Source organism: Fopius arisanus, unplaced genomic scaffold (genome assembly GCF_000806365.1).
Source record: "Fopius arisanus strain USDA-PBARC FA_bdor unplaced genomic scaffold, ASM80636v1 scaffold00185, whole genome shotgun sequence".
NCBI lineage: Eukaryota > Metazoa > Arthropoda > Insecta > Hymenoptera > Braconidae > Fopius > Fopius arisanus.
The window spans coordinates 118,018-141,879 of NW_011887924.1; the positions used below are offsets into that span (position 1 = coordinate 118,018).

Sequence of the window (23,862 nt, forward strand, 5' to 3'; positions counted from 1 at the left end):
GGAATGAAATACTCGGGGGGTAATTACGAATAGAAAATATATTGTACGCTTCTTGTTAATACACGTCAAAAAAGGGAACCACAAATAAAATGAAACAGTGGTATTTAATTACTTTGGACCTTTTAATAAAATACTAGGGAAAGGGTAAGGCCTGCCAACTTGCGGCAACGCAGTTAAAAACAATGGAAGAGGGGAGAAGTCAATGATAAAACAAATGGGGGAGAAGTTAGGGGCTCCAATTAAAAAAAAACAGCGGAATTAGACGGCTTCACCGAGAATTACCACGTTAATTAATAATAATAATAATATAATAATAATAAATGATAATTAAGGGGGAACTCGTTGGGGCAGGGAATTAACTGGCGGATACTCACACTGATGGCGGTCAATTTTCTCTGACGCAGTACAAATCCTTCGGGCAATCCGTGCGGATGGAAATCCTCCTCTTCACCTCAAAATCCTTCCTTCCTTCCTCGTTTCTCCCACTCTCCACTCCTGGGTCTTCCAGCTCCTTCCACACGTGTTTTTCACTACTTTCCTTATCATCTGTCCAGGGGGTTACGGTGGGCGATATCCTTTTTCTTCTGGGTCACGTGTTTCTTTTATCACGTGGGGGGGTTTTCTCTGCTGCTGTCATCGTTGAGCGCGGCGGCGAGGGGAAACGTGGGGCGCGGGTTCTCATCGTCTTCGTAGTTGTGCGTGCTGCGGTGCGTACCGCGGTGAGGGGTCACGGGGTGGGGGGAATGAACAGCTGGGGAGTGGGTTGCCCAACGGTGACTGCTGATGTAACCTTAAAACTAACTTATAACTAATAAACTTAAAGGAAAAGACACAAAATAGTTTCAGGGGGCAGTGGGAGGGCAGTAAATATCGCGTCGTCACAGTTCATGATCAATCAACTTTTTAATAATCCGCATATATTTGTGATAACGAGTTACATTGATTCCCCCATTAGATTGATAGCCCAATCGATATGCATTCGTCAGTTCTAGGATGTGAGCATAATCATTGAACTCAGCTTCCGAAATTACTTCTCCATTAGGAACCTTCATGAACAATAATTCAAAAAGCCCTTCTGTTGGTTGAAAAGGATGTCCATTAATGTTGTAATGTAATCTTCTCCCCAAATTCTACTTTCATATTCCCAATCGTCAGACTGTTCTCTCTAGCATCAAAACGCACCCCATATTGCGTATCTAGTTTTTCTAAAGTTCGTGCATTATTGATTTGGTGAATAACTTTCTTCTTCTGTATATGGTAGTGACAATCTTGATGGAACGTAAGTTTCATCGCTATTGTTTGCAGTATTATCGCTAGAGTCATCATATACTCTTCAGCACCATCAGTCGCATCATTCAAAGAGGATCTTCGTGATGATGATGATGATGATGATGATGATGGAAACCTTCCCAAGAACCGCCCTCAGTTTTCAACTATATGTTGTTGGTGTTGTTTCTGAAATGCTGAAGAAGCATATAGAGGTGCGGTTGGTAGGGTTGATATTTCAACCATTTTCTTCAGAGGAGCTATCACAGGCTTCAGTGCTTCAGTCATCTGCTCATCCAGTGCACTGCGTTGCGATTTTATCGCTCTGCATTTTCTCCTGATAGTATCGCTAACCTTCGCAATATCGGTAAGAATACTCAATTCTTTAGAAATATCTGTATTCTTCATCTTGATTGAAAAGTATCAAGAAATTGGTGTTATCTCGCATGAGGTGTTTTGGAATATCAGTGTACGTCTAACACAGATAGAAGGTGTCAACATCACGATGTCGACCCATACAAAAGAAATTTCTGATATTATCCTGTTTTTCAGAAGCAACATCATCAAAAATCATGAGTGAATTCCTTTTCGTCTTCAGGTCTTATAACGCTTTCATGCACGCCGAATGGAAAATATCCAACTTCAGGGATAGATTTCAATAGTCATTCGAGGAATTGATATTTCGCTTGATTTAGAGATTTTGAATAGATGTACAGATTCTCGAAACATAAGCCATTGAGATCGGTAATGAGGCTCAGCAATACATTCGGTTTGCCACAATTCGATGGTCCGCAAATGATAGCCCGCACATGGTTTGGTAATAATTCCCCATGACGTTTCTCAACTCTCTGCACTGCATTATGTGTTATTTTATCAAAATTTACCTCCGGTAATTTTATAGTTTGTTCTTCGACCTTGTGACGAGGCACTTTTTTCAGCCCCTCCCCTGGTACCTAATAATGCCTTTTTGTTAGGTTTAAGTAGGTTAATCGAAATAAATAGACGAGGTTATATAACCTTTTTTTTTTCAGAGTCGAGCCATCCTTTTTTTGTTTTGTTCAATCTTTCGTGTAGCCGCAAGTTGGCTGGCCTTACCCCCAACCCTCGAGCTAATTAGTAAGGAGAAGGTCTTTATTCTTTTGGTTGTGTTAATTGTTATCTAACGATAGGAAGAGTCTAGACTATATCGATATTAAACCTATCTCAATTCTCCGAGTGATCATTCACTCCCCTCCCCCCTCGTTTGATATTTCAGGTCCCCCGTAAATCACAGTAAATTCCCGATTATCGTGTCTTGGTTGGGAATTATCCAGGCTAATTCTCCGGCCAAGGTCACAACCATCATTGTGAGAATGACAACAACAGCTATAAATGATCCAGTTTTATCAATTTTTTCATACTCACGAACTTGCGATGACTGGGAGAAGACCTTGCGGAAGGAGTTTACTCAACAAAATTATTAATAAGCTCTTCATCGAATTACATGTGTCGGGCTATCAGTATTGTGGTCCTGGAACGAAATTAGCAGAACGACTAACTGGAGGTAATGCTGGAATAAATCCCCTTGATACAGCTTGTAAAGCGCATGATATTGCTTATTCGAAGAGTCGTCATAATCTGGTTGAACGTCACGCTGCTGAGAAAGCACTGCAGCAAAAGGCTTGGCGGCGAGTGATTGCTAGCGACACTGGAATTTGAGAGGGAACCGTAGCTCTAGGCGTAGCAACAGCAATGAACATTCAGAGAAAGTTCGGAATGGGATGTGTTCGAGAGGGAGGAAAATTAAAATTTCGAAAGTCGAAAGTCAGCTTTCGGAAAATTGTTGATTCCTCGAAAGCATCAATGAAATTAGGAATGGATGATCCTATAAAGGCAGCATTGAAAGGTGCTCGTGCAGCAGTCAAAATGCATGGGGGAAGGAAGAAAATCCAATTGCCTCGCATCATGTCGATGCCTGAAAAACTGAGGGGTGTTCTACCATGGTGTATTCATGAGGAATCATATATAATAATAAAATAGGAATAATAATTACCTATGGGTGGTCCATGGCCATTCAAAGCTGCAATCATCAATCTGGATGACAAAGATGGTCCTGGAACGCGTTGGGTAGCTCATAGGATAAATCGGAAGAAAATTACATATTTCGATAGCTTCGGGAATTCGAAACCACCTCAAGAACTCATTGATTTTATTGGTGTCGGTAGCGTCATGGAATACAATTGTGAGCAGTATCAAACTTATGATACTGTTATATGCGGACATTTATGTCTAAAATTCCTGAATAATGAGCTATAAATATACTTCACATCGCTCAGAAAATTCAGTTGATCAACATGAGTGATTCATTTACCTTAACACTATCAGCTAGTTCTCCTATATTGGAGACACATTATTTCCCCCCGATCGAGCTCTCTCCGAACAAAAATTATGCCCTCGGACTCAGTGAATTATTCACCTTCCATTCCATCCCTAATATTGATGCAGGGAAGAATAAATTCTATGTTGGAGGTGATGTCATCATAATCCCTACAGGGAGTTATGAACTTGAAAGTATTGAAAAATACCTTCAGGAGGTATCAATGAAAGGTGTAGATCTTGCTATTACACCCAATGATAATACATTATGCAGTGAAATCAAATGTACTGAACAAATAAATTTCATTTCTGATGAGAGCATTGGTTCAATTTTGGGATTCACTCAGCGAATACTCACTCCAAACCTGCTCCATACATCTGAACAACCTGTAGCTATCCTTTCAATAAATTCTTTACCCGTTGAGTGTAATATAACCTCAGGTTCCTATATAAATGAGCGGGAACTGCACACGACACATAAGATTTTTCCTACGGTTCACTACTGCTGCGGGAGGCAACGTACCTCAAACAAGATTGACTAGTTGTGGTGCTTGTCATTTGTTAGAAGAGATTCGTTATGAAGTGAATGCGGCTGAAATCGACCGTTCTAAAGACGTTGGTCTAACCACTCTGATGAAGAATTATCTGTCGCCGAGTTCCAATCAGCTTTCTCAAATGGAGAATGCTGGTTGGTTGAAAGCTGATGAAAGTGTAATAATCGATGTGAATGGCTTCTTTGATACCTCCGTACCACTGAACATGTTGTTGGGTTTTGCTGAATTCTACAATCATATAATTGTTAATGCAAAACATGAACTCATTCTGGTACGTTCAAGCAGTAATTTGAATGCAATAGTACAAACTGCACCAGCTGAAGGAGCGCAAGCTGAAGCATTCTGAAGCATTCTGAAGCAATATTGCGTTGACCAAAATCGAGTGGTTAGTGCCTTATGTTAAAGCAGCAGATGATAAAAAAATAAAATTCTTGAACGACATCAGCAAGGATCCTGTTATTTCCCTGAGTTTTCGAACATGAGAATTATATGAGTATCCACTCTTGCCAAATACGAGTAAACATGTATGGGCAGTGAAGACATCAACACAACTAGAAACACCTCGTTATCTCATTGTAAGCTTCCAAACTGTAAGAAAAAACATTTCACACTCAGGCGTGACTAAATGCGATCATTGTAATATTCGAGATGTAAAATTGTTCTTAAATTCTCAAAGTTACCCATATGGTAACATGAATGTAGACGTTCGGCAAGATCAGTTCGCAATCTTATATGATATGTATGTGAATTTTCAAACGTCTTATTACGACAAAGAGCCTGAACCATTATTATCGCGATCCAAATTCATACAAACAACCCCTCTCCTTGTAATTGATTGCTCGAGTCAAAATGATTTTTTAAAGTCTGGACCTGAAGTTATTCGTTTGGAATTCTAATCAAATGTAGCATTCCCTGATGCTAGAGCTGCATATTGTTTGATATTACATGATCGTATCATTGAATATCTACGGCTAAATAATACTGTGAGGATGGTAACATAACTCTATGTATAATTAGAATCGTACGAATTTTTGAAATCAATAAAACTCATATAATATTAAAACTTGACTATTTTATTAATGGAATTACCACTTATTTTCTATAAACCAGAGTCGTAATCGCTGTACATTTTCGAGTGAACAATTATAGGCTTTTGTGCAGTTATTATGACATTGCTCCTGACGTGGAATGAATGGGAGCGTTTGGAGCAGATATAATGGTGGGCAGTCCATATCCTCCAGATCAATGATAGCTATTTTCGTTAATTCTCCGATCCATATTTTCTCCTCGTAACCCTTCACATAAATTTTTGTTGTATTTTTCCCCAAAAGATTATTGAACCGCTCCTTCAGTTCGTTATAAGGAATATCTGCATCACTCCATTCAATACGATGATGGTTCCGCGTGCACCAAGAATTCATTTTCCTGTAGGTGTCGGACAAACAGCTGTATGGGAATGGCGGTTTAAATAATAAATTGAACTGCTCGAAAAAATTCATCAAGCGTATACCCGCTAACTCCTTAAAGATAAACTCGTTATCGTCTGCCTTGAACCCCTGCACGTCAACGAAGACGGCCATGATGATTATTCAAGAAGTGTTTCTAGAATTGACTGCATTTCAGAATTACCTGTTGGAACCGTGTTCGTCGTAGCATAAATACTCATAAAAATGCTTGTGTTGCATAGATTCAGTCGGCAAAGCCCTCGCAATCTGCAGCATCACTCACAACACCAAACATTCCGCTGACAACATAACATCAGCCACGTTCCCATTGTTATCGCAATTGAATTAATCATTCTGGAAATAGGGAGACCTTGAGAGAAAGAGAACGTGCTTTCGGCACGTTCTTCTTCTTCTAGGAATTGGATGAGATCATGACCTTGATAGTCGGTATATACCAAGGCTCGCGGGAGTCTGACTCATCCCCCATACGCCTGCCAGTTCTGGACTGACCTGCAGTTTGTCCAGAACCGGCACAGCCTATCTACTAACATGCGATGCTTTAGCGCTTGATCGTCGATACTATCAGCGGTTGAGATGAAGTGTGACGCGGGCGTTGAAGCTGCCAATTTACAGCTAAATACTTCATTTTCATTATCGGAGGTTGGGAAATACTGTCCGTCGTCACTTTCCTCTTCCATTGCTGTTTTTTAACTTTTCTTGTGATTTTTTCTGTTTTTGAACTTGTATTCGAAGGTGTTTGGAGAATTTTTTTGTTTGTATCTCCTTGTTCTTCGCTACGAGATTCAACCATTTTCCCGTTTGATAACAATCGAGTTCCTGTTCGGGCGCCAAAATTTTTCTGTAGCGGACACTGGGTCACTAGGCAGGTCGAAATGTCAGAAAACCCTTCAGATGAGTTGACCGTATTCACGATAGGTAGTGTCCGGAGGAGAAAGGATCTTATAAATCTCACTTAGTGGGGCCGATTGCCTGGGACTAAGTACTGAAGTACACAATGGTTATAATATGAAAAATTAATACACAGAGGGAAAGATACCCTTAGGTTTCCCTTAGAATAGAATTTAAATTAATTACGCTTCACTTGGTGTACGGAATAGAAGAAAGTCCAAGATAAAAGTCCTAGGTGGATAGGAAAAAAGTGTAGGAGGGAATAGTGTAAATGTTGTTGGTGTGCTTTTCTGACTCACGGTTGTCGAAATAAACAGCAGCAGGGAAGGGGTGATCTCTTGGGGTTTCCTCTTCGCAGCGGATTCCGGAGAACTCCACAAGTATGCTAGAGCCTCTAGCACTGATGGAGTTGAAAAATACGCTTCTCTGGCGCTGGTGATAATGATGACGTGACCCAGGAGGTGTTGGTGGTGTTAATAGACCTGAGTTGTCCACTCAGGCAGAACTTAGTTGTTCCCTAGCTTTATGTTGCTAGGTGTAGAGAGATCCCGGAGCCGGAAACTCGGGGTGGACTTAGTTGTACGCGGAGCGATTTACCAGGTCGGTGCTGGTTTACATGAATGCAGTCGATTTGACGCAGTGCAGAAAATCGAGTTGTCCACTCGGTGTAGTAGCGATGAGAGTGGGCGATGCTGGAGAGCTGCATCCCAACAGACGGATCTTGAAGGGCCAGCTTTATTAATGAGCAGAGCCCCTCGTCGGAAATCAAGAATTTGTAATGGGACCGGCTGGCTTGCCTCCCTTGAAGTACATTCGTCGATCATACGTAGCGAACAAAATCGAGTTGTCCACTCGATGTAGTAGCGATGAGAGTAGCCGATGCTGCAGGGCTGCTTCTCAAGAGACGGATCTTGAAGGGTCAGCTTTATTATTGAGCAGGGCCCCTCATTAGTAACCAAGCGTCGAAATTTTACTTTGGACTCGTTGGTTGTGATGAAAGCTCTGCAATCGATCTGGGGTTGCGAGGAGAGTCGAGTTATACGCTCGGACTGCATCGAGTGGTGACGTCAAAGGTTGGTCCTGCAGAGTTACTCGCCTGAAGACTGGGCCAGGAGAGTTGACCGGGATGACGAGCAGGGTACTACTTGAAGATTTTGACTCGAAAATTTAATTTAGACTGACTTTATTTGGCGAAAAACCGCCCTTTATATACTGTTCGGGTGTGATTGCTCTACAGTCGTTGGCATTTTGAGATTTCGTCATCCACCTTTTTTTAAGGGATGGTAGGAGGCATGTTGATATGATTAACAATGTCTTCACAATGGATGTTTCTGGGCAATGTACCCTCACCCTGATGCTACGCGCCATTTCCCCAGGTGCGGGAGAAGTTTTTGAGAAAGAGACGGGACGAGCACGCATTGGCTTCTCTCTAATTAATGTTCTTCTAATGTCAGAAGTGGCATGTTTACGCATCTTTCTGACGTTTATGGCCCATAAATTTGACACCTCCTTTTTGTGTGACATTTCCAATTCTTTGGGGCAGCTCCCATCTGCGGTTACCATTGGATGATTGTTTAAGTTATTGGCCCCCAATTTCAATAGAGTGAAAAGGATCTCCTTAGTTGTGCCTTTGAGCAATTGTGTGGCTTCTTTTTAGGTGAATCGTGGTTTCCATGGGTTGTCACCTTGATGGTCACTCCTTAACGTCTTTCAGGCTATATGACGGCCACTTGAGTACCTGCTGTGGTCCCTTTTATTGTGGTTACTTCGCATAATCGGCATTTATGTTGCAGACGCCGCAGTTACTACTGTTAAGATTTTTTATATATATTCGGAAAACTTGGTATATCCACAAAAAATGGGGCTTTAGAAAATCCCATACAATAGCGAGCAATGTCGGTATGAGCGGCCTAAATGCCGATTATGCGAAGTGCTCCAGCCTCCACGGGTCCACTCCATTAGACACGCGAGGCTTCTAATGAACAATAGTTATCCATCGTCAAATGAGGTGTCAAATTTATGGGCCATGAACGTCAGAAAGATGCATAAACATGCCACTTTTGACATTAGAAGAACATTAATTAGAGAGAGGCCAATGTGCGGTAGTCCCGTCTTTTTCTCAAAAACTTCTCCCGCAACTGGGGAAATGGGGGGTAGCATCAGGGTGAGAGTACATTGCCCAGAGACAGCCCTTTTGAATACATTCTTAATCATATGAAGATTCCTCCCACCATACCTCAAAAAAAGTTGGATGGCGAAATCTCAAGATGCCAACGGCTGCAGGTAAATCACGCCCGAAGAGTATATAAAGGGCGGTTTTTCGCCAAATTAGGTCAGTCTAATTTAAATCTGCGACTCGTGATCTTCAAGTGGTATCCTGCTCGTCATCCAGTTCAACTCTCCAGGCCCAGTCTTCAGGAGAGCAACTCTGCAGGACCACCCTCTGACCACTGGGGCACAGTCCGAGCGTAGAACTCGACTCTTCTCGCAACCCCAGATCGAGTGCGCAGCTTTAATCACTACCAACGAGTCCACAGTAAAATTTCAACTCTTGGTTATTAACGAGGGGCCCTGCTCATTAATAGAGTTGACCCTTCAAGATCCGTCTGTTGGGAAGTAGCTCCGCAACATCGCCCACTCTCATCTACATTGAGTGCACAACTCACTTTTCTACACTGCGTCAGATCGATCGCATTTCTGCAAAGCAGCACCGACCTGGTAAATCGCTCAGCGGACAACTGAACTCATCCGGAGTGTACAACTCAGGGAATCCTCTCGTCCACCCATCACCGACCTGGTGAATTACTCAACGTACAACTGAGTCTATCCTCAGTATCCAGCTCCGGGATTTCTCTATACCTTGCAAGACTAAAGCTAGGCGACAACCAAGTACTGCCTGAGTGAACAACTCCGGTCCATCGACACCACCAGCCCTTCCGGGGTCACACCATCATCACCCCCAGCGCTAGGGAAGCGTGTTTGAGCAGTGTTCGACTCCATCAGTGCTAGAGGACCTAGCATACTTTTCGAGTTTCTCCGGAATCCGCTGCGAAAGGGGAAACACGAAGAGATAACCCGTTCCCTGTTGCCGTTTATTTCAACAACCGTAAGTCAGAAAACACACCTACAACATTTACACTATTCCCTCCTACACTTTTGCTATCTACCTCTGGTTTTTATCTTGGACTTTCTTCTATTCGGTTTACCAAGTGAAGCGTAATATATTTAAATTCTATTTTAAGGGAAACTTATGGGGATCTTTCTCTTTGTGGGCTAATTCCTCATATTATAACCATTGTGTACTTCAGTACTTAGTCCCAAGCATTCGGCCCTCACTAAGTGAGATTTATAAGATCCTTTCTCCTCCGGACACTACCTGTCGTGACTAGTTACGGTCAACTCATCTGAAGGGTTCACCTTTTACCCGATATTTTGACCTGCCTAGTGATCCAGTGCCCGCAACATTTAGGCCGGTCATACCGACATTCCTTGCTATTGTATGGGATTTTCCAAAGCCCCCTTTTTTTGGTTTACACCACGTTTCCGTTACGTTTTCCGAATATATTGTAACGTGGTGTTTTGAATTTCGACCGTTCGTCGGTATTGAGACGTCCAGACGGCAAGTGAAACTGTTAGCGAGGCAAGAGTCTGAATGTGTTTTATTTTATGATTTTTATTTTATTGTATTTTTTTATTTATTTTCAAATGTATCGAGCCATAATTCACCCCTCAGTCTGGGACATTTCACCGGAATCATCGTGGGAAATGCTGAAGTCTTTTGGGTTGCTCTTCATTTTTCTTCTTGGAGGAATCGAGACGACAAAAAGGAAATTCGGATTTCGCGCAATCCCCAGAGTTCATGTAGAGAAAACGTGTGGTGGCGCCAGTGTCCGGAGCATGGATTTAATGGCTCCCAAATCAGCAATTAGGCGGATTACAATCGACAAATAGATGGGCTCAATTAACCTGAAGAGTTGTGGACCGAGAATCGAAAAATATATATAATATTTTATTGAATTAGGAGTCCAGAGATTCACTCCTGACAACTGTTTGTCAGCCGGACTCCTTCGTTGAATAACTCTGTTAATTTGATTAGCTACGTGAGTCATTAGCCAATCGGAATATTCTCGTGTCGGTGACGAGCCAAGCACAGTATTTGTCGGCTTCGTCACCTGTAGAGCGTTGTCGTTCCACCATTAATTGTCACTTCTCCTTTGGACGCTGAGTGTTAGACAACAGAAAATTTTATCGCTGTAAATTGAAAAAGAATTCAACTATATAAAGTTTTGACCACGGAGGAGATTCTATTGAGAGTCTGAGAATTTCTGCTGCTGCTTTCCCAGGACTTTTTCTGGACTGGATTATTGGTGAGTGGTGGATGATATTTTGATTGATTGAAATTTTTACATTATTTAATTGGAGATTTCGAGATTTTGTTAATTTTATTGACTTAATGTCCATGGCCTATGACGCCATTTTCGAATACTCAGACTTCACGAATGGTTGGACTCGTTGGGTAGAGTCATTAGAATCTTAAAAATAATAATTTTCTTTTCTTTTGACTGGTGATGGAATTTTCGAGTATTAAATTTATTCCTAAATCTGTGGTTTTAACTTGATTCAATAACGACTCTTGTCTTTTTTAAATTGTCATTTTGGAAGTTATGATTATCTAGTTATCGATTTTTTTTTTGTTTGGCTGAGTCTTGAATTCTCGAGGTCATTGCTATGATCCTCGAGATTTCAACTTAGTATTCATCGTGGTCTGTGTAGCCACAAAAATATTTCGATTTAATATATTATTTTATCTCATCGCATCGAAAGTGGAATTGCAGCGTCTGTCGACGCTCGATATTTGTGTTTTTACCGGTAACCCTTTCGGTTACTTTCGGCGGTTTGTTTACATTCTTTCGAGGCAATTCCCCATTCTATAGCTTCATTCTTATTTTTATGTTTTTTTGGGTATTAATGGACACGCTTGTTTCTGTAGAAAATTTCAATTCCTGTGTTATCTACAAACTTATTTATCGATCGACTAGCTGTTTTACCGACTGTAGACGTTTTCTTTAATTTTTTTACTCTATTTAATTTGACGAATCTTATTAATTTTTTGAATAATGATGTTTATATTTAATTCACTTGAGATAAGGAATTTGTCTGGTTTAACATATTTGTTGTTTGTGACGTTATTTATTAATCATGAGCAGAAACAGCGTGATCTTTTAAATCAAGTTTGAGTCGTGGCTTTGTATGATATTTTGTTTTGTTTTCATAATTTTATTATTGATATTAAATTAATGATTTTGTTACCCCGCAATTATGAAATTCGATTAGTTTGAATTTACCCAGCCATTTCAGAATCAAAGGACAGTGTTGGGAACCCAGCCGCCTCCGCGGCTGATATACTGAGTAGTCGGCAGTTGTTCTTTTATTAATTTGTCTTTTGAAAATTTTTGGCCGTTTTCTATAAAAACGTCCTGGCGTCTAACTTTTGTCGTTTTAGATTGGTCGCCGAGGGCTGCGTATATTTTTCCCTTCTTCCGCGGAGGGCAAAAATACGTCACAATATATAAAAATTTTTAACCCTAGTAACTGCGGCGTCCGCAACAGATGTGAAGTACAAATATACATGAGTCCGGAAAAAATGCCCTCCACCTGTCAAATAAAACACGTCAAGCTTCAAGGGCTTACTCTAATCAACATCAGAAAAGCCAATGTATGGATTTACGTAGCTCCGGAACCTGAGGGAATAGTAGCCGCAGTTGCAGGGAGACGCTGACCATTCCAGCAGGAAAGAACACCACAACACAATACAAATTTTAATCTGAAATAACTTCAGAGGGAGGCGATGAAGACCATGAAGTCACAGGGGAACATTCCCCTGCACATTTCACGCTCTTGCCACCCCAACGTTACGGTGCGACATGATTGAATACCCTGTATAGTATATCGAATTAAATTCCTTCCAATTTTGTTAGAATCGTATTTTTTAATAGGATTGTGGGCTTTTCGGGCCTTTCCCTGTTCATGGCTGGTTTGCGACATTTAATATTTTTAATATTTGGGCATAGACAAGAATTATTTCCCACGAATTATGTACGCTTTCTTTCCGCTTCCTTCGTTGCCGATGATTCTCATTCTCCGACTGTTGCTTCGGCCACGCTGCATCACATAATGCTTTAATTTCAAATTACTCGATGATTTTTGTAATTTTTTAGATTTAACTCTTCATTTACAGATTATTTCGATTAGCAAATCCATCCGTCATACGACAATCAGTTTAAATCAATCGGGATTCAAATTCTTCGTATTTGTGATAGATCTGCAAATCGCGATAAATTTGAATTTTTGAATTTTAATTCCAGTGGATTTGCTGAGTGGATCAGAGTTGGAGATCTGAATTTACGACAAACCAGTGACGATGCAAAACCACAGGATCGCAAAATAATCAAAAGGATTCATCATCCAAGTTACCAAGCGTCTTCGCATTATCACGATATCGCTCTGCTGAAAACGGACATTCCAGTAAATTTCGATTCCTGGGTGAGACCTGCCTGCTTACCGACTGCCAGAAGTCTAGAATACACCGGCAAAGCAATTGCGACTGGATGGGGTAAAGTTGATTGGAGTAAGAGCATCCGATTTACTATGCAAATTTTTAACGTTTGATGTTCATCCCTTTGTAACGATATCCTCATGAAGTGATATGTAATGGCCTTTACAGATGATGAAGAGGGATCCAACACTCTTCTTAAGGTGACGCTTCCTGTTATGCCCCCGGGCACTTGTAATCAGACATTTAACGGAAATACAATTAACTCAAAATTAGTCTACGGTATAGTTGACGATTGGCAGATTTGTGCTGGAGAAGAAGGAAAAGATACATGTCAGGTAAGCCTAATATAATATATCAGACAGATTTGGAAGAATTTACCAACAACTACAAGATCGTACCATCAAAGTAAGTGCCGTCTTGATAATTCCCAACCAAGGCGATATTCGGGAATTCACTGTAAATCAAAAAATTAGGGAGAATTTCTTATACTTTACGGTCGCACTTGAAACGTTAAGTAGGGGGGAGGGTGTTGAATGATTATTCGGGGAATCCAGATACTTTAAATCTCATTATATTTTAGTCCCGCTACAAAACTATTACCATAAAAAAAAATAATCAAAGCCTTTTAACAACTAATTAACTTGAGGGTGGTGGTAAGGCCAGCTCACATACGGCTACGTGACACAATACAATAAGAAGGGGGTGATTCAAGGTTGCAATCTAAATGGCGGGGGAGGGGGGGGGAGAAATTGAGGGGCCGACTGGAAAGATTAGATTAGATTTAAGTACGCGGATGGTCGGAGTAGCCTCCCCAATACCACCGAACTCAGATTAGAGTTATTGTCGCTCCGCTTTTGTTACGCAAGGATTATATGTCCAGCCTAGCCTCTGTGGCCAGTCTTAACAGATCCGTCGTATCCTTGTTCGTGTAGACTATCCTCTTTTGCTTCATTACAGAGTCCGTACTACCCATCCGAGTCCATGCGAATGACTCTGCAATGTTCTTTAAATCTGCTATGTCCTGTGAGCAGCTTAGTCGTAGTGGTTTGACCTTTTCTTGCTGGGGCCAGGCATGATTGCCCTAGCCTTCCTGCAGATTTTTTTGTCTTTCTACCGCTCCGCATGTGTTAATTAAGGGGTAGGAGACAATTTAATAATTATTCTACCTCGTGACACTATTTAAAATAATGTATACATTTTCATTGAGGCTACTTTATATGTACGTTTTAAACAGTCGTCCTTATCTTGGTTAATATCACGACATTTTCTGATGCAATTTTGATATAGAGATTTTGGTACAGATATAGATATAGAGATTTTGATTAATTTTGATAGGGGCCATCGAAACGAATATTAAAAAATAATAGTCCAACTAATTTTGCGAATATTTACAAAAAACCTTTGAAAAAGAAGAGTGTTTTTCTCGGAATGTATTGCACTAATCCTGCTGACTCTACGTCGACAGTTAGTCCAAACTAGGACCTATAATTTGACGAAATTTTGTCGTTTCGGAATTATTTTCTGTCCTCTTATTGTATTTTCTAAAGTTTAATTTCCAACAATTGGGGAAAGGGGAGAAAGGCCATACAAACATGTTTGCCGAATTTCATATTTTTACGTTTCATGCCCTTCTGCATCATGTCCGATGAAAATTAGGCAATGTCAAAAGTAAACCATTTCAAAGCTTTCATTCGGAAGCCCAAATAAGCGGTCCTACACGTTTAAATAGTAATGGTTTGTCACGGACACCAATTTTTATGTATTCGACAGATTGGACATACAGCAATATGAGAGTGACACTTGCCAGTGTAACTACATTATGCTGACCAAGTAGTGACGTATAAGCAGTTACGTACTTAAGAGGCCATTCGGATATTCGGTTTGTTAGTTATATCCATCGTAATCAGTAACATGACATGAGTAAAATAATGAGCTCTCATATTTAAATATCTATGAACTATTGGTGGGATTTATCCTTCGGGGCGTAGAACCGACAATAAATGTTAGTAGAGGCCCACGGAGGATACAACATCGGAAGGTAAGAGAGAACCCGATTTGAAAGCGTCTTTAGATGGTCCGGTAATACCATACACTGTTTTTCCTCTGAGGAAGCCCTTGAAGCTTGACGTGTTTTATTTGACAGGTCCATGGCCTTTTTTCACGACTCAAGTACATTTGTACTTCACATGGACTGTTTTTTCCCACTTTTTGTATACGTAGAGTCGCAGTGCATAAGTATTGTCCACTTATTTGTCTGCAGTTTTAAATTGTATCTCTGTCAATGGTACTCTTGCGTTGGCCCGTGTATAACCAGAAGTCTATTAGCCTCTAAGTATGAGTGTTATTCGTTCGTTGTCGGGACCGGAATTCCATGCGTCAGCAAGACATCGAACGTTTGTAATTTGATGAGAAATATTCCTATCATGGCTATAATTTTCAATCCGAATGCAGGTACACCAATGGTTGAAGCCTCCTCCATTTTATGCATTCCATCTATTCAGCTAAAAAAAAAATGTATGCCTTCGGTAACCCGACGGTCTTTAATAGAATACCTAATTTTTGCTCCGTAAATTTTTGTGTCACCAACAGCATTCCCTTAGAATCAGTTGAAAGTTTCTTTATTTTTGCAGCATCACTGATTACTTCGGTATAAATGGCTTGTATCATGAAGTGCTCATCTATCAATTGTCCATGGGCTATTTGTTTATCTTTGCGTCGTACCTTCTTAAGTGACCACAGTAATATGTTTTCATTTTTCCGTATGACTTCTTCCCTCTGAGGTAATTGGAAAAGCATGGAGTTGACAATCTCTAGTTGGCCAATGTCGCTTTTACACCGTTCTCTACGTTTAAAAGCCTTTCGTTAATTTCCTTGGCATCTTGAGCATCCATAGTCCTAAATAGGGCCTTCGCTACGAAACCCATACCGTCTATAAGTCCTCGGTGTTTCTTGTGCTCATTTAACCATAGTAACTCATTAATGGCGTCTACTGATTCGGTAAAACTGGCAATCCATTGGTCCACGATGAGATCAAAATGATATCCCAGCTGTGAAGCAAAGATGGTTCGTATAGTTTAAATGTTCTTGAAGCTGATTAGCTCTCGTTTGTCATGACGAGATATCCGTAGTTGCAGCCATGGACCAAACCTGGTTGCTCAGATGTAATTTGCCAATTGGTTCAAAATAAATTCGTGGGGTGTGGACAAACTTTTCAATGATGTGTGCCTCCCCCCGTACTATAATCGCCGTGCTTCCTAGCATAAGCGGCTGAAATATGAAATGTTCTTGAACTAGAGTTTTTACATGTTAGTTCTCCATTGCTTTGCTGCTTTTGTCGACGTAGAGTTTTGCTATATAAAGCTGTTTGTTTTCGTCAACTTATCACAGTCGTTTCCAAATTCTGAAGTGAAAACTCAGTGAGCACCTAAAACATAACATGAGTTCAAGGACTAATCCGAAAGACGAGGCAGTAAGACGTACTGAGCGTTTTACTAGAAGATGTTCAGACTGTGGTAAACGTGGACATCTTACACGAGGCTATGTTCCAGCCTGCTGCGTTTGTGGAGTTATTAAAGGCCACAGATCAGCCCTATGCCCTCGGACTCTAAGTTCATCTCGCTCTGAAGCAGTAAAGAACGTTGGTGATTCAAATCCGACCAATCGATCAAGCGCAATATAATTGATGACTACGGTTTCGACAGACAATCTCAAAGAAAAATATTCCCCAAAATATTGTTTGCACTCCAATTTAGAATATTTCTTGTGCTCTGCCCTCCACATATCCTATTTAGTTAAAAAAATATATATATAATTTGTAGCTAATTAATTGAAAATCTCATTCTCAGCATTGTTCTCCAAGGAAAAAGTAGAAGCCGAAATTTAAAATGTATCAATAATTGATAAGGGCAAAATTAATTACAACTTATGATTGTGACTATTCAACTTTTGCCAGAGTGTATTTGTTCGGTTTTCTACCAAATTCTTCTCGCAGACTCACATGCACTCAACACATATGACCCACTCAGCTGTTTCGCTCACTCACCTCGGATGACCAGTGGCCTCTCACCTCTGACACTTGAGGCGCCACTTGATGGACAGGTGTAATTGACCATCGCGATGATCCACATCTTCCACCATGCGGCTTATCGCATTCCTTCATTTGCATATCGACCGTGAGAGTGTTTACACGCTTTTCTCCGAACTTCCTCTTTTGTCAAATCAATTGACCCGCTCATTGTTAGTTTTTTTCAGAAATATAGTAATAGTTCCTTGAATTATATAATATTCTCGCTCAGCTCTTTTTTAGTGACAAATACAAGTGTAAATCAGTGACTTTCGCTAATTAAATTGACTTTTTTGACCAACGCCAGGCGAGTGATTAATTGATCCTCTCACGGATTATCCGGTAATCCGCTTAAATCTTGTCCATCTCCTAAAAATATTCCCCAAACCAGATCCCTCTCTGAAGAGTATTAGTCAATTTTGAGGCTATCACATTGCACTATGACCCACTCAACAGCCTGGAAAATTTTACAAGATGAAATATGAGGCATTTGATAAGATTTAATTTCACCAGTCTTATAGGAGATCAGGTTTTATTTCTAATTCTTTTTTGAAACTACATGAGCCCTCCATTTAATAGCTTCAAATTCTGCTGAGTTATTGACCTAAATGTAAAATAACTATTACTCATTGAAAAAAACATGAAATTACTCTTAAAATTCAACATCTCGAATTATTGATACCTTTGAACTTGCTTTTTAAATTTTTGGCCCAATATCGACCTTACCGAAAAATACGTGAAAAAAAGTATCAAATAGAATATAAAAATAAATATTTTTTGGAAATAAAATTATTTTTAAAATTTTCTTCAATTAACATTTTTACTTCAATCAATTTCATTTCTTCAATAAATAACTGCGAGACCACTGTAACATGACATTGTGGAATTGATTCCTTGCTTCCGAAATTGAACAGCTGGATTTCACATTTTATTTGTAACGTCTGCTTTCAAAATAAATAAAAACCTCATTGTCAAGAAAATTTCACATTTTCCATTTTTCACTTATGTCCCCGCTTTTCTTATTCTTGAGCGACATTCCTCCTCTTTTCCTTCTCTCAAGTCTTACCCCAACTTGGGTTGATTTCAGCTGAGGAGGAGGGCTTTTATGACCCATGTCGTATTAGTGGATAACAAAGGGTAGACGAGAGCCCGACCTTGGTCATAAAGGCCGATCAGCCGACACAATGGACTCTCGTCTACCCTTTGTTTTATGGCCCTTCTTCTCGGTTGAAATCAACCAAAGTGACCCAGGTCGTAAAGACCCATTACCGTAAAGAATTCATCATAAAGAACCGCCAACTCAGTCATGATCAGTCAACCATGTTAGTCCTTTTTGTTCCCCCACTTGTAACGAACTTAACATTTAGAAAATTATTTTCCCCTGTATTAATCTTGTGGTGCGCGTTGCTCATTGTTTAGTGCACAAATTTGTAGAAATTAGAGCATAAGTTCGACGCGGTCGCGAGTTAACCAATGTTTTTCCCTTTTCTAATCAAATTATTTTTCCGGAATTTCACGTCTCAACATTCTTCAAATTTTCCAAAATTGACTTTTTTTTAAAATCCTCAACCCCCTCAGTTTTCCAGAATATTTCGAGCCCTCTGTTTCTTTGTTCTGTCTTGCTCAGGGATGGACACTCTCTGCTCTAAGAGCAAGTCGTGCTTCCGACCCCTATTAGTGTATAATAAAGGGTAGACGAGAGCCCATTGTGTCGGGTGATGGGCCTTTATGACCCAGGTCGTCCCTAACTTTTCAGCTGGATCGAGGTGCTGAGACCCCAATTAGCTCAGAGAAACATTGGTTGCCAAAAGTCGTTGAGTTTCATCCTAATGTTTATTTGTTTTCCTTGATGTTACTAACCAGCCGTATTTGAAGATGATGGATTAGTTGATGGAATGAGACTTGTTCCACTGGTTCAACGTTCAGCTACCTCGCGGAACGGGTAGGATGTTAGCTGCTTGTTGCTAGCTGGCTGTTGCTAACTGCGACTGAACAGCTGAAACTAGGGTTGACTATTGATGGTCAACTACCGAATGCGAACTGCACTGCGTACTCAAGTTTCATGTCTGTTATCGATAATAACTAGAGTATCTGCATGGTATAGAGGACTGTTAAGGGTGACGAAGCCCCGCAAATATCACGTTGTTTTGGTTCTTACAATACTTTGCACCGTGCGTTGCCAGATGAATGTCATATCAATTTTTAAAAACTGAAATGGAAAACATTTTCTGTATCTTCTTTTTCTCATTCTTCAGAAGTTACTTCTATTATGTAATGTATATCAAATTCTGATGAAGTATAATAAAATGCCTCTTGGGGAAAAAATGTAGAAGTCGGAAGCGCCATACATCTAGGCCGAATAATGAAATTGTAGTTGATACAGCTTTCATTTCAGGGGGACAGCGGTGGACCATTAGTTATTCCCGATGCCGCTAACGACTGTATGTATAACGTTATCGGTGTCACAAGCGTGGGCAGACTGTGCGGAACCATCATCCCAGGAGTGTACACACGTGTATATTATTATCTCTCTTGGCTCGAAGAGGAAATTTGGGGATAATTCAAAGTGAAATGATCCATTACTTATTAATATGTAGAAATAATGCATGTTGACGTTTTTGGTATTTGCAATGATTAACAATGTTTGAATTGAAGATATTATTTGCCTTGGTTATAGTGTCAAGATATTATCATACATTGGGCCGTTCGGTTCTGAAATATATGATCATATCGAAAATCATTTAATTACAAAACTGCAGAAGTTTAACAAAGAGGTATGTAAACTGTTGTTGTCATCGTGCATTGATTCTTAATATAAGAACCTACTCCCTATTCTGTACATTTATATCACTACACGATAGCCTCCATCATAATAGAGAGGTTATGATCTCAATTAGGATTCCATTCATAATTTATCAGTGAAAAAGTTGGTGCAAGCAGACATTGACATTATCGTTTTCTGCTGGGCTCTCGGCCGGTAATGGCGGGTTTTACTTTATTAGTTCACTCGGTGATTAGACAGTGGCGGGGGGGGGGGGGGATAATGCGATCGTCCATACCTGGTATATGCTGTCTAGTATGTGCTAGGTGTTGTACGCTGTTATTATATCTAATATGTCATGTAACGACTGATACATAATATGTGGTGTTCAAGGTTTAATATCTAACTTGCAATGTTCGATATCTAATATCTCAACTGATAATCATGGCTGTACAATTTTCAAATGATCTGTTGGCGGTGGATTTTTTTTATGCTATCCAACCAGTGATAATTACAACAGCGGGTTAATCCATGATTGGAAGATTTTCCTTCATAATCGTTATGAATACAAACCAATAAGATAAGATGAATATATTTTATATTCTAAATCAAATGTGAGGAATGATTTTCAACTCCATACTTTTCTCTTTCATTGAGATTGTAGCGGGTCTCCCCTCACGTGGCTGCGCGTATTTACCAGTGAGCACGTAAGCGTGGTATAAATATTGACACTGGCTTCGCTGGACCATATGGTATGACGGTGATGCGATGATTCATGCGAACAACTGCATCTTTATCAACCTTATTAGTTGAGGGAATTGAAGGAATTCAACGTCCCATGCATAACTGTTAATTAGGAAGTTATTAGAATATTATTTCGTGAAATAATTTGACCATTACAAAAGTAGAGGCAGTTTTAGGAATCAACAATCGTTTCTAAGATTGAAATTTTGATAGACTGGTGGAGTGGTGGTGGGAATGATATAAAATGGGATTTTTGAGGAGCACTTCAATGGTATTATGGATAATGTTTCACTAGACGACATACGCTATTTGAATAGTACTTCACCATACAGACCCAACTTCGAGGATATAATGGAGAAGCATTCCGGCGATGTTCCACCGGAAAATATTTGAAGTGTCATGAGTAATGTGCTATTTTCGGAGATGAATGATGCTGCTTTGAAAAAGAAGAATAAGGAAGATCCTCCAGATGACTTACTCCTGCCATAATCCATCCACATTGAATGTGCAACGAGTGACAAGGAAATCAGCTGTGCAGGTGTTTCAATGATCTTATATCCAGGTGGAACGTTTGGGAAGATTTCTTGAATTGTATGTACACATCGACTATTAATATAGGCGTCTGCAGTTAGATTACACTCAATACGTAGAGAGTTCACATGAATGATGTTTGGAGGCGTTGCAGATTCGTAGAATGTCCAATAAATTAAAATTTGTCTTCGACACCCGAGTAGTTGCCCAATGAACTGCAACGGTATGACAATTATCACCACATCCTTGGGTACTTCATTCGCCGTTTTAAGCGTCTTTGAACGATCTTTTTCAATAATACAAACGCATACTTTACCATTCACAGCTTTCATCAAACATTCTACCATAAAAACGTCTTTTGTCAGCTATTTTTTGAGAACGATACCGGTTTTCTCGGTCTGCGTGTCAACTTGAGGCAATACCTCACTTCTAGCCGCGATTTTTATAGACTCCTTGTCATGGTACAAGTTGAAAAAATTTCCATTGATGACCAAAACCTTTCCTTGGATCGTTTCCACTATCAAACTGGGCGAAGAGAGAAAATCTTCACCTAAAATTCCCCCAATGCACGAGAAAGTTTCAGGTACAACGGGAAACGTATGTCCCCAGTGTTTTCGTCCGATATTCAAGTAGATACATAATTTCTCTGAAAGTTGGTACATCCTGATTGGATATTCCTCTTAAAACTCGATAACCAGGTGTTATTTTAACTCCTAAATTTATTTTATCTTTCTTTATGGGCGATGACTTTGCCCCTGAATCTGCTAAAAATAACGTAGGCTGTTTCAACTTCTATCCTGTTAGCAAAATGTGTGATTTACTTCTTGCAGACGGAGTTGGATTTATCATACTTCCTTTACTGAATTTTGCAGGATTTCCTTTCGAAGGTTCTACCATCATCACTTGGTAGGCTCCGACTGGTAAGGCTTTCTCTTCCTCCTTTCTTTCCGTTTTCTTTTTCAAATTATGATTTTCATTATTTTGCTTAATATTTGAATCATCGATTTTAATCAGTGTTGCCGGAATTTTTTGTGACTCATTGATTCCTAATCGTTTTCTTAGTTTTCGACAATCAGTGGCCTCAGGCCCTGAATATCTGCAATATTTACACCCCGTTCCGAAAGCATTGACGCTGCGTCGTTCTGACGCAACTGGTAATGACCTACGTGGTGCCTGTAAACTGCGACAATCTTTTGCAAAGTGACCCTCTTGTCCACAGTCGAAGCAGTTTCCGATGGACTGTTTCTCCATAGAATTTCTATTTCCTCCTTAAATCTCAAAATCTTAAAATCTTAGATTGAGACAGGCCTTTTTATTTCGATAATAAGAATTCGATTGAATAAATGAATTTGACAATGAAATAATTGAAATCCGACAAGGACATGTAACGACAGAAGGCCTTCACCTGACGCGGCCTGGGTCAAGGGCTGCCAGGGCTCTGGAGAAATCCTTTTGCAGATTAATAATACGTTTCGACAATAGTAATTAATTAAACCGGGCGCCAGTTAATTTCACGACAATTAACAACGATCAACTTAGCTCAGAATATCTCAGAGGTGGATGTTGGAAGACCCAAGTGGACGATTTAGACAGAGAGAGAAAGGAAAATAAGGCAAGAATGATAAATAAATAATTACTCACAATAAATGTCGACAAAACCTTTGAATATATTTGTTCTTCGGGAACCGACTCTCTCCACACACAATACAGAATATCAAAAACAATAGCTCAATATCACAAAATACGATCGATATATACACCCTGTAACGTGACATTTTCCCGGTGAATGGGAAATGCCCATTACCTTGGCCCTACTTCCCCTGAGCCTAACAAAAACCTGCTAAAATTTAACCTTATGGGCGCCAGGTAATTTTTGACCGGAATTACCAAACCGGAAAAAGTCCTTAATCCTAAACTTAACTAACCTCGATGTTCGATTCACCGAAAATCGTAACTCAAACTCTTAAAACTCTAACCCTAAAACATACTCAAAAACCAAAAAGGGAACCTGAAGGGAACGGAAAGGATAATTAGGCTTTTGGGGAAAGGTGACGGTCCTGGGGTCGCTCAGTATGCCTGTTGTGGAGAGAGGGGTGGATTGTAGATGGGAACAAGGTTATGGCAAAATCGGGAAAATCTCAAAACAAAAAAAAAGGAAACGGGAGGCGAGAAATAAATTAAGGCACAAAACATTGTCCTTACGTGTTCCGCTATTCATGTAAAAATTCAGTACAGGAATCATAATCAATTATGCCAAACATATGGATATTCGCTTCTTCCGGAATTTTATTATCGTTCTCAACTTTCTCTCAATACCACGTACCAGCTAAAAGTCTCCAAATCGACATCTAATTCCCCTCTTACATGATCTTGAAAAAGGTATTCTCTACCAAAAATCTAAATATAACTTCAACTGTCTCATGAACTTGCCGCGAATCTAATTTATTTAACAAAATACCGAACGCATCGTTGAGTATCCCACACCTGTATCCAATAATCTCATCGGAATGCGGCCTCAAGGATTATCGATTGGCGATAATCCGAGGAATAACCGAAATATTATGTTCGCCCGGGAAATCGATAATTTCCCGGAATCGGACTCTTGGCGAGTGAGCGCGAGCGAGAGAGAGCGAGAGAGACGGCACTATGCCTCGCTGCTCGGTTAGCAGCGAGGAGAA

The 23,862-nt window shown here is 40.1% G+C and overlaps 1 protein-coding gene across 2 annotated transcripts in view; it reads left to right on the forward strand.

The window, feature by feature from the left end:
- Window positions 1–19,936, forward strand: part of LOC105272474 (serine protease snake) — a 137,087-nt gene extending 117,151 nt beyond the window's left edge. For both annotated transcript variants that reach the window (XM_011314624.1, XM_011314625.1), the window contains 3 exons: window positions 12,895–13,157; window positions 13,254–13,420; window positions 19,544–19,936. In XM_011314624.1, the coding sequence (XP_011312926.1) occupies window positions 12,895–13,157; window positions 13,254–13,420; window positions 19,544–19,708 (595 nt within the window). In that variant the 3' untranslated portion in view covers window positions 19,709–19,936. The remainder of the gene's footprint in view (window positions 1–12,894; window positions 13,158–13,253; window positions 13,421–19,543) is intronic.
- Window positions 19,937–23,862: the final 3,926 nt, after the last annotated feature.